The 12,105-nt window shown below is 38.3% G+C and overlaps 1 protein-coding gene across 1 annotated transcript in view; it reads right to left on the bottom strand.

Moving 5' to 3' along the window:
- Window positions 1-12,105, bottom strand: part of Npas3 (neuronal PAS domain protein 3) — an 825,350-nt gene that overhangs the window by 565,153 nt on the left and 248,092 nt on the right. The window contains exon 3 of the mRNA XM_028757484.1: window positions 5,480-5,724. Coding sequence (XP_028613317.1) covers window positions 5,480-5,724 — 245 coding nt within the window. The remainder of the gene's footprint in view (window positions 1-5,479; window positions 5,725-12,105) is intronic.

Here is a 12,105-nt window from a genome sequence, read left to right as displayed (position 1 = left end):
CCTGGGCAAGCAGGGCAATGTATACATTGCTTGTCCAGTCATGAAATGAAGTCAAAGCAAAGATTTGTTTTTAAATGACGTCCTCACAGAAACAGTAATCTCAGATACACATAGAAAATGATAGTAGTATGTCACTAAACAGGCTTCCTGGAGGCATACGTGAGAACAAAAATTACATAATATTATATTTCCACAGGAAACTAAGGCCAGGTATTCATTGCTCGAACAGCAATAAGCATTGCCATCTCCACCTCTGGATATGTTTCCATCTGGTACCACAAGGAACTTTGGATTGAGGCAGACGGAACTAGATACCAGAATGAGTCCCCAGTCTCCTGAGGATAATGAGGGCAAGAACAAGAGCTAAGTATGTGCCAAGTTTCCATTTTTAAACCTGCTTGTCCATCTCTAAGGAAGCTTCTTCTCAAAAATGCAACAAGGATTCACTCTTGGTCTTGAAACCCTCACCTATGCAAAAAGAAAAACAAGGGATGCCACAGGCCTGAGTTCAGAATAACAAACTAACATTCATCTTGCACAGTTTCAGAGGAAGGGGAATGTGCATCTTGCCTTCAAGCATGAATGTCAACTGCTAGAAGCAAGTGCTTATCAGCACATACCAAAAGGCCAGGACAGTAACAGGAAAGGCTTCCCAGCTGTGGAGACTCAGAAGACATGCTCAGACCACCTTAGAAGGCTCATACCTCTCTTAAAACCAAAATTACCCATTACTGTACCCACAACTTTATATGATTACTTTAAAGGAGTATGCTATGCACCACTGTTTACATATGCGAGTGGCATTTGAATAAGGGCAAATAGCATGTTTAAATAGAGCCCTGACAGTTTCTCCTCACATGCATGAGGACTTAGTCTCCATGTATGACTCTTCAACACATACATGCATGGCTCACATGGAAGCCAGAAGAGGATGTTGGGTCCCCTGGGATTGGAGTTAGAGACGGTTGTAAGCTATCATGTGGGTGCTGGGAACCGAACTGGATCCTGTGTAAGAGCAACCAGTGCTCCTTGCTAATGAAGCATACCTTGAGACTCTTTGAAGTAAAATTTTATAAAGATAGAAAAGCTCTTTAATCAGCAGCTGTCTTGCATGTCTTCCAATTGCTCCTCTGCAGAGACTAAGGCTGCCATACATATTACATATTCAGCACCAGTCACTGCTACACATGCAGGCAAATTATCATTTAAAACTCTGGAATGTTTGAATTGAAATAAAACTTAGGTGTACAATGGCAAATATCCTCAGATTAATTGAGTTGCAAGAGACATACTCCAAAAATTGACTGAAGTCCATGATATTAGAAAGACAGAAAATTTATCTAGTTTTAGTAAATGTCAAATCAGCAGCTATTGCTTTTAAGATTAATAAAAGATGTAATGGTTTCTAGATAGCCTCTAAATAGAGATTACTGTGAATGGAGAAGTGATTTACCAACAGTCACCACAATGAGATTTCTTTAAAGGTTACAATCATCAGTTATTTAGCTGAAACACTGCCGAGAACGCCTGGTCATTTCGTGAATAATGCATAATGTTCATTGTAGACTTGATCTGTACTATAACAATACAGATATTTCTAAAATAATAGAAAAAAACTATCTGTTGCCTTCCAATTGCTTAACATATCATTTCCATGAAGTAATTGACTTGGGACATATTACAAACTGTCACCTGAGTGTTCTCCCTGCAAGCATAACTTGTAATAATCTGTATACAATGGGCATCACACAACAAACTCATCAACCTTTATAGACTGCTAAGAAAAGATGTGATGAATGCCGGGCAGAGCAAAAGACCTTTCAGAGACAGCAAATTAAAATGATTAAAATTCTACATAGTTGTGTGGGACAAATTTAAATTTCAGCTTTGAAATTTAATTATTAGCATGATCAACTCATCACACTAAAAAAAAAAAAATGTTGCCCGCATGGTGTGAGTACTTTTCATATAAATTTCAAAATGCCTTTAGGTCTAAGGTTTATTCAAGAGGCTGTCTGGAGGGGCTGAAAGTATAATGTCTTTCTGTTTTATTGTTGGATTATGAACTGCACTTCACACGATGCTGCAGGCTATTTATATAAGCTTGTTTATCCATATGAACTTCTTCAAGGGCACAACATAGAAGACCTTAATAAATTAAAATGAATTTCTTTTGATGTTGTTGTTTCATGACTATTTGATCGAAATGAGTAGCAGTTTTGCATTAAAGAGCTAGAATAAAGCAATAAGCTGTGTGCATATTCTATAGCAGTGCCAGCTTGTAGGAAGTGTTCCTGCATCCTACACTGGCTCTCCAGTGTAGACAGGATGGCATCAGTGAGCTCGTGTTTTCAGCTCTAGTCTATTCCAAGTTTATTAACACTGAACATGTATCAATTGCCATGCTCTACCATGATCATTAACTAAGATTTGTTATCTCCTTCTAGATATCCTCAGCAACCATCCCAACCTACCCTGCCTTCATCAGTGATAGCTCACACCCTGCGTTGGCTGGGACACCCTTGGGAGACGTGACCATGCTCTGTCTTCTCACCCATCTTAACCATAACTGGTAATTACAGAGCTGAACTGACTGAAAGCCACCCAGTGAAAAATCAATTAGTAGCTACAGTCTATGCCTGACAAGATTCTCACCTGAGATATTTGATAATTATGACACAAAATGAACATTGTTTACAGCACTGATTCTGGTCTTAGATCTGTTATGAATTCACTGCAAACTCACCCCTCATAGGCATAAAATAAGTCAATATTTCTATATGATCTAAAGGTGCACATCTGAAAAAGACCCTCAGTTCCAAACTTACATTGTTTCATTATACAAGATCAGGATGAACAGACGATAGAGCTATTATGCTTTTTTTCTATTTTGGCTGCCATCCCTACCAAGAGAGCCTTTTCATTTTAAACTCATTTAAAATAGAAGCAAATTACAATTGTGCTAGGCAAATAAACATAAGTCCAGTCTATCAATTTATATAAAATTAAATAATATTTTTATACTGTGTGGCTTCAGACTCACTGAACTTACCAGTTCCTTTTAACACTGTTCTAACGAAACATAAAGATAACCATGCCTGAACTAGAGTAAACAATTTATCTAACACACATGCACTAGAATTATATGCAAATCTTTTGTCAAATTTCAGGGGCACTCTGCTATCTAGGACACACATTCATGTGTCACCAAGTTAATAATCTACATTCTCAAAGGCAGAACAGCCAACAGGAATGTGTGTTCATTTTTTTGTCATGTTGACATCCTACCCATGAGGGGTACTTTTGGTATGTGTTTGTTGGAGAAGGGCTGAGTAGATGCCAAAGCCAAAAATATTTACTCTTAAGTTCCCTTATAGGAAATTTTGTCAACCTTGTTCAACAGGAAAATAACATGAAGAAACCCAAAGTCCAATTTTCCTCTCTCAACCTAAGAACAATTCGTTTTATTATCTAATATTTTTTCATCTATTTTAAATCAATTTTCGCCTTCCCTGAACTCCCTGCCTATCCAGCTTCAAAATAAAAGCAAACAAAAAAGAGAATATAAAAGACAAACAGACAACAACAAGGGGTAAAAACACACAAAAAGCATGGAGTCCATTTTATGTTGGTCAATTGTTCTTCAGCATGGGGTTGATAAACTCAGTATTACTCCTTCAGAGGAAACTTAATTTCCCTTTCCTCGCTGGTATCAAATACAAACAGCTTCTTGGTTAGAAGTGGGACTTTGTGGTCAACTCCCCTTTCTCCTAAGAGCACAAGGCTTGAGTACATATGACATCTGTCTTTCTTATCTGAAATGTTGCCAGCTAGAAATGTCACAGATGTCAGACATTGGAATGTTTACCTATACATAAAATATCTGAAAGAAAAGAACCATGCCTATATGCAAGATTCATTTATTTTTCACATATCCCTATGTATGCTCTCTCCATCTAAGTTTACATGCTATTCTTAATGATTGCATATAGGTATGCAACAAAGCTTTCTCACTGTGGCATCATGTTGGAATACTCTGAGCACTAGAGGGCTTCAAAGGTCATGGCTTGTGATTAGGGATTTTCAAACTAAGTGATTCACGTATGTGTGCTCACAGCTCTAAGCGTGCAATGACAAACAATCACAGTCACAACTGACGCTTCATTCTGATCAGAATCCAAACAAAAGGTTACAGCACCCCACCGGTACTCTTTCCAACAAGTCTCCCGACACAGCCAAAGCTACACGGACTTTTCCAGGGGTAGCTGGCAATATCAAATCACCTAAGAATTTTTTCGGATGGGCATGGTGGCATAGTCCTTTAATCCCAGCACTTGGTAGGCAGAGGAAAGCAGAACTCCATGAGTCTGAAAACCTGGTCTGCACAGTGAGGTCCAGAACTGCCAGGTCTATGTAATAAGACCCTGTCTAACCCTGAACACACAAAAAATTGGAGCTAGGGATGTCTCATCAGTTAAAGGGACCTGAGTTTGGTTCCCAGCTCACTGGCCAACTTACAACTACCTGTAATTCTAGTCCAAGGCCTCTTGCCTCCCAGAGTACCCCCCCCCACTCACATGTATACAGCCTTACACAGACACACATACATACATATAATTAAAATAATAAAAATAAATCTTAAGGAAAAGAACTTAATTTGCCTTTTGACCACAGGAGACCTCCTTAGTCTGTTTTTATTTGATGCTTGCAAAGATTCCTTATATAATGTTAGGACATGAGAATCTCAAGATTCTAGATCATCCACTTTGAATAATATACACTTAAGAAAAGAAAACCTATGGTCAAGACCACATATATGTCAATTAATTCATGCATGTTTGAACACTAAAAATGCCCTCAATTTTTAAAAGTTTCAGGAAACAAGAAAATTCTAAAATTTAATCATCAGAGGGACAGACCTACTATTTAAAAGTAATTTTAAGGGTAACTATGTAAAGGATTAGAAAAACAAGTATCTGTTTATATTCATAACTTTCAGCCAATGTATCCATAGGGAAATATGAAAAATTAATGATGGATTGATTTTCAAAGTCAATAAAGTCATGAGTTCAAAACCACCTGCTCTGGTTGGGTTTTGCTTTCTCCCTGTCTTTGTTCACGTAACACAAAACACATTAGCTCCACCTATGAGCCACCATCCCCATACACTTACATATATAAATTATTTCCTCCTAAATCATAACACATATGTAAATTATTTCAGCCTAACTCCTATAAAATCTTAATTAATGTAAAAGAATGTTTAGGCGGACAGACTTTTCTAAGATAAAATAGAAATAGAAGAGATTTATTTCACCTTCACATGGTGTCTTTCTCATGCAGAGTTCAGATTTCCACATTTGAATCCCTTTAAAGGATTTGATATGCAGGAAAAGAAGAGAGGATGATGGTGAACATTTCATTTCAGAGACACAGACAGACCACCACAATCCAAACAAGGCAGTGGCCTAAAACCTACCTTTTACTGAGGTGTTTGGTGGAGGGCCTTCCATCCTCAGGTTCCATGGAGGGTCCCCTTGGTTGGCAAAGTCCCTCATCTTGAGATAACTAATTGTAAGTCGGATGATGGATGCCTTGTCGAGCTGGCTGGTAATGGCGGCAGGAAGAGGCAACAGCTTGGCCAATTCATAGAACTCAAAATTTTCTTTTCCCCGGCGGGAGCGAGCAGCATCTCTGGATTTCTCCTTTCTCAGTGCTTGTAAACTGAAAACAAAGAGGTAGGAAAGGGTTTAGAACATGTGATTCTAATTTTTAACTTCGATCTCCTTTCCACCCAAAATATACCAAAAATGAATTCGGAATTTAAGAGCCATAGCTAGATAAATTTCAAGCAATGTCTATGGTGGCTGCATGTCACAAACATAGTTATAACTAATAAAATTGTGCTTTGCTTGTTACAGTACATCCATTTTCCAGCTGTCCAGCCATGAGATACAGCCCTTGTTTCTAAGACATAAGGCTTGCAAGTGAGGCATGGTGTTATAGCCATAATCAGTTTAAGACTCAGTTTGTATGGTTGTGTTCCTACCCTGATTCTCAAGATCTGTCTCATTCAGCTTTTGTTGCCACTAGATATAACCACCAAAGGAAACATTTTGTAATTTTTGTTTCATTTATCATATTGGAGAACAAAGGTAAACACCAGCGTAAGTTACTTTGGCAGAATCAACAAAGACAACGCTCCAGTGTTCTTAGCCCTCTGCAAGGATCTTGACACTTTCAGTCACATGATGGAAATGTCACACTGAAAATACAGACTGCAAAAGGTGTTGATGTCCACTTGGTAAGATATACACTATAGCTTCATACAAACGGGCTTGCATTAGCGTAGGGATAGAGTCTTGGAGATACTAAAGAATGCACTGTCCCCCAAAAGCCAAACTTCCTGATACCACGAGTTTTATGTTGAAAGATAAGCTCTGTCTGGGTTATTAAAATTTATAGACATTATAGACATATTACTTCACAGAGGAGGCAACAGGTTGGATCCAGAATTTTCCTTTAACTATTCATGTGCATTTCTGTTTGAAGTGTTGCTCACATTGCTGAGAGCAGAATCTGGCACCACCAAAGCTGTATGTGAGAGTCTGGTGGGAAAACCGTCTCCTCTGAGTCACTCTCCCTGCTTTGTATCTGATGAGCGATGTAGTCAAGCTCAGGCCCCAGTGATAACTAACAGGGTTATGTGTACAGCATCAAGGAACTAATAGAATAACTGGTGACTACCTGCATTACTTAACAGACATTCTAAATGTCTAAATCCATATCCTGGATTCCTATAAAATAAAAAGAACAACAAGGAAAGCGGAAGGAAGGAAGGAAGGAAGTCCGGAGAAAGAGATCAAAAATGGTTTCAGCAGTGTGGCTCCATTTCCCATAAATAAAAAATGAAGAATAATCTGCCAAACCACATTATAGCAGCTGTGGACTGCTTACAGTGGAAAAAAATGCATGCTCTTCATACACCCCAAAGATCTTACAGAATAGCTGCATAATTTAAGAAATGCCATCATAGTTGCTGGGTTAATAGCTTAAGCAGCACATGTGCTCATGTGGTTAGTAAATACATACAAATATGCATGCATACACATCGTATTTAATGATAGGTATATATTAGGGAAATAATGCTATCCTTTTGAGTCATTTAAGTAGTGGACATTTGTCCTGCAATATGATGCAAGTGATAACTTTAGGGAGAAACATGAATAACTTATAAGGAAAAGTTGGGTTACATCACATACTTCCCAATAACGCGATCAGTTCATTAGAATCTACAAATGTTTAATACTGACTTATTGAAAACTATGTAAGTTACAGATGCATTAATATAGGGTATAATATAGGCATATCCAAGATCTAGGCAAAGATCTTAGACCAGAGGACCTTGGGTCTCCCTTTGCATAACACAACTAGTTCACCTGGCAACAGCTAAGCAGGCTATGCCAAGAAACTATGGGTTTTCTGCGTTGGTTTTGTTTTAATTTGGTTTAGATTGGTTTGGTTGTTTTGCACCACACATGAGCAGGGGATGGTGCATTGCTTGGAGTTTACTGTTTTTCTTTACGGTGTTCTCATAACTAAATACAACTCTAGAAGGATGTTCAAGCTGGCATTTTCTTGCTGTGGTAAGTGCCTATGATGACGTTCTAGACCAAGGATTTTTAGGGCTTTTAAGGTTAAGGAAGGGACTTCCAGCAAGTAGAGAGAACAGGGAACTTGCGGTCAACAACTCCCCAGCTAAGAGATAACACAGCTTGCCACTCGTGTTGCCAAGCTCCCAGTGTTGCCATTTCTAGATAAAAAAAAAAAGAAAAAAAAATCTAAATTTTTTATAATAAAGTTTCAAGTTTTAATACATTAACTAATTAAAGTTTCTTTTCTTTAACTGTGCATGACAATAAAGCACATTACGGTCAATTTTGGATCAGTGACTCATTTTACAACTGGGCTATGACTGGGGAGGCCAATTTGGAAGGCAGTTTTACATGGATGTTATGTGTAATTTTCCTTGTCACCCAGATGATCATAGATGAATTCATTCATTATCTAATTAATATTCCTAATATTTACACTAGAAATTTCTCCATGCAACTAAAGCAAAGTGGATGATTAAGCAATTATTCTGAAATTGATATTAATGAATAGGCTTGTCAATAAACCAAGGGAAAAAAATTAATCCTCATGAGGCCTGGGGATGCTGGAAGAGGGGGAAGGGAACAGAGAGAGCTTGATGGATGGGCACTAAGTTAAAGTTGGCTAGGAATGAAGAATACAGCAGCAGGGGTGCACAGGCGTGGTTTGGTGACAGTATACAGCAACAAAGTGCTGTGCAAGAAAGAACTGGAAGAAAGCATCTTGAAAGATTCCACCATAAAAAAAGTAGTGAAGTTTTGAAAAGATAAAAGGTTTAATCTGATTTTAACGTTATACAATGCCTACATGGGTTGAAGATTATACATGTCACCTATAAATACATATGAATTTATTATTTTGTCTATGTTACAATAAAAATAAGCCAAATGTCAAAACATAGTTCAATGAAGACAGTAAAAAAAAAAAAAATCGTCAGGAGAAGCAAACTGCAAGACTGTGGAAGACCAACTAGTAGCTTCCAATGGGTTGAGAGAGACACAACCTTTTTCCCCTCAGGGAAGGAGAATAAAAAGTTACTGACATCTCTGAACACTTTGCCCAAATATACTTCACTTACTTTTCCATGCCAGCACTGAGCAATGTTACTAACATGCACACACATACACACACATACACACACACACATACATACACACACACACACACACACACACCCCTTCATAAGCACCTATACTACCTCTCTGTTCTCTTTGCAACCTTTTCACACTACCTCCCTAACTTGAACACACAATAGTCCCCTCTACTGAAGCCATGTTCTTGGCCACTATATTAATAACAAGGGGTTTGCATGACTCTCACATACATCATTATGCAGATACTATAGTTCAGAAGAGTTTCAGAATGACGGCACTGTGTCTATAATAGGTAGTAATTGGTTTTGAGGGCAACAGCAATAAAACACAGTCAAAGGATTATAATGGCTGTTGAGACTCTGGTATAATAGATGAAACTAAAGATCTTAAGACAATAACACAGCTTGTGGATTAATCCTCTGCTCGGTTTTATGAAGTAGAGCCTTGTGGTAATCAGTTCTCAAATTGAATTAAGGACCATGTTAAAACGTAAAATAAACTTTGTTTCTGTATATTTTGTTCTAGACAAAACATTTGAGCTGCATTTCTAAAACACAAAACCAGCATATATTGGTTGTGTAGGAGTAAAATACCACAGTACTATCTCTCCCATCAAAAACATGACAAAACTTCAAATCCATCATCATTGGCTTCCTGGGTATAGACATCCCAGCACTCTACTGTGCTTAGTTTGGATTCTGTATAGAAAAACAGAGCCCATTAATCCTCAGCAAAGACTGTGACAATATCAACTCTGTCTCTGGTGACTGCACCATCCTCTGCAGCAAAGAAGATCATCACCAGCAAATACCAAGAACAACAAATACGTTCAAAAGATATCATTATGTATACATATATATACATATACATATATATATTCTACCAAGTATCATACACAAAATTGTGTTTCTGTGTTAATTTTTTAAGAGATAAGTGATTTTTAGATTTAGTATTACCCAACTGAGGGTAATACTAAGCAAATGTCTATAGTTTCTATTAGAAGAACAAGAAATGTTCACCTAAAATATTTGGTGTCAATCCTTGCTCTGGTACTTATTAACAATGTAAATCCTTAATGCCTAAGGTTTTCTTATCTGTAAAATGGGATGATATCACTAAGTACTTTTGTTATTATTTGCTAGAAATAAAGATTTAATGAAATGTTTATAGTTACTGTGTAAGTCATGTGATGGTAGACTAATTGAATTTCACATGGATAGTTTGATTCTTTGAATGTCCAAAATACTCATTTATAACAGAGACACTCTTTTTACTAACATGACTAAAACAATACCCTTTTATTGCTGATACTGAGCTTTTTTCTATATAATATTTATTGTTCTTAGGGCCTATCCATCATATGCCACAGGTATACTTACACATATATGACTAATAATGTAAGCTTGAATGTTTGTAAAAAGTTTCTAAATAGAGGGATGAGTAGCCATTTTCAGTACACTCAAAACATGAGATTCAGCTGCAGGAGAAATAATTTTGTTCATATATTAAAATGAGCATATGATAAATATGAAGAGAATAGATTACTCAAGAAGATTGAAAAGTATGTGCAGAAAACTTTAAGTGGTGATAGTCATTTGGTAATTTTAAGTCATAAAGAACACATAGTTTCTCTTAAAAGGAAGACTGTCTTTCAAAATACCTTCCAGAGCTCACTAATCTGAATGTTCTAGTAAGGACAAATCCAGGACCATGGAGAGCTCAGATAACCAGGCATGACTCTACCCCTCAGGCTCTTCACCAAGAGTCATGTCACACTGAGAGACTGTATTTAATATAGAAGCTGAGGAAACAGAAGAGCCAATTCACAATTTTAAAAAGTGCATTGTCAGTTTCCTAACACATGGAACTATGAGTATCAATCACTTATTGGGTTTGTCCGTTACAGGGAAAGATGCATCTTTGAACTGGTTACACATTAAATTATAAAGAAGCAATATCTTTTGAGGATGATCAACATTACACTTGCATAATTGATTCCTTTTGGTTTCGAAGTCATTACAATGGTTAAATTACTGAACTAAAACCGCTCTAGAGGCCAACAACAAGAAGAACAATAAAATATATGTAACAGTCACAGAAGAGGAATAGGGAAACAAATTAAACCAACGCTATCTTCCTCTGCAGTGACCTGTTCAGAGACATGCTTTTACACACCAGGAGGGACATGGATGGGAGAGGAAACAGGGGAGGGAGAAGAAGAACATGATCATGTATTGGGGGTTGGACAGGAGTAAAGCCCTGAGGGCCAGCAGAAAGAATGGAAACAGGCAATCCCGGGAGGTAGGAGGTGGGGGACCCTCTAGAATGTACCAGAGACCCAGGAGGTGAGAAACTTTCAGGACTCAAAGGGAAGGACCTTAGATGAAATGTCCAACACTGGGGAGAGGGAACTTGTAGAGTCCACCTCCAGTAGAAAGACAGAACATCAAGTGGAGGGATGGCGTTTCCATCCCACTGTCAAAAACTCTGACCCAGAATTGTTCCTGTCTAAAAGAACTGCAAGGACAAAAATGGAGAAGAGACTTAGGGAAAGGAGGTTCAGTGACAGGTTCAAATTGGGAGGATCAGGGGGAGGGTCCAAGGCATGACAATATTACTGATGCTATGGTGTACTTACAGACACGAGCCTAGGATGGCTGTGGCTCTGAGAGGCCCAAAAAGCAGCTAAGAGTCAGGTGCAGATACTTATACCCAACCAACAGACTGAAGTTGGGGACCGGACCGCTGAGGTTGTGTTAGAGAAAGGCTGGAAGAAGCTGAGGAGGAGGCCTACCCCATAGGAAGATGAGCAGTCTCAACTAAGCTGGACCCCTGAGATCTCTCAGACACAGAGCCACCAACCAGGCATTATACACTAGCTGATATGAGGACCCCAACACATATACAGCAGAAGACTGCCTAGTCTTGACTCAGTGAGAGAAGATGCACCTATCCCTCGAAAGACTAGAGGCCCCAAGGAGTAGGGAGGCCTAGTGGGGTGGGGGTTGGGGTTTGGGGGTGGGGATATCCTCTTGGAGGTGTGGGAGGAAGAATGGGATGAGGAACAGTTGGAGGGCAGACTGGGAGGGGACTAATGACTGGGTTGTAAAAATAATAATAATAATATCAAGCTAAATATATTTTGTAATGTAAATGTTTTGATTCATTTCCTTTGCTACTGACATTATCATTTCAATGTCACCCCTCTCCATGGAAGCCTAAGTTTGAATACTTTCAGGAAAGTTTTACAATCTAACATGTAGTCTTTCTGAAAGAGCATGGCAGGGTTTGGTTATCCCACTGTAGGGGAAGAAAGGAAGGGTAGAAAGGGCTTTAAATTTTGCCTTTTTAAGGTACT

Source organism: Grammomys surdaster, unplaced genomic scaffold, assembly GCF_004785775.1.
Source record: "Grammomys surdaster isolate TR1022 unplaced genomic scaffold, NIH_TR_1.0 126163, whole genome shotgun sequence".
NCBI classification, from domain to species: domain Eukaryota; kingdom Metazoa; phylum Chordata; class Mammalia; order Rodentia; family Muridae; genus Grammomys; species Grammomys surdaster.
The sequence above is the reverse complement of the archived record's forward strand: the minus strand, read 5'-3'. Positions and strand labels throughout refer to the sequence as shown.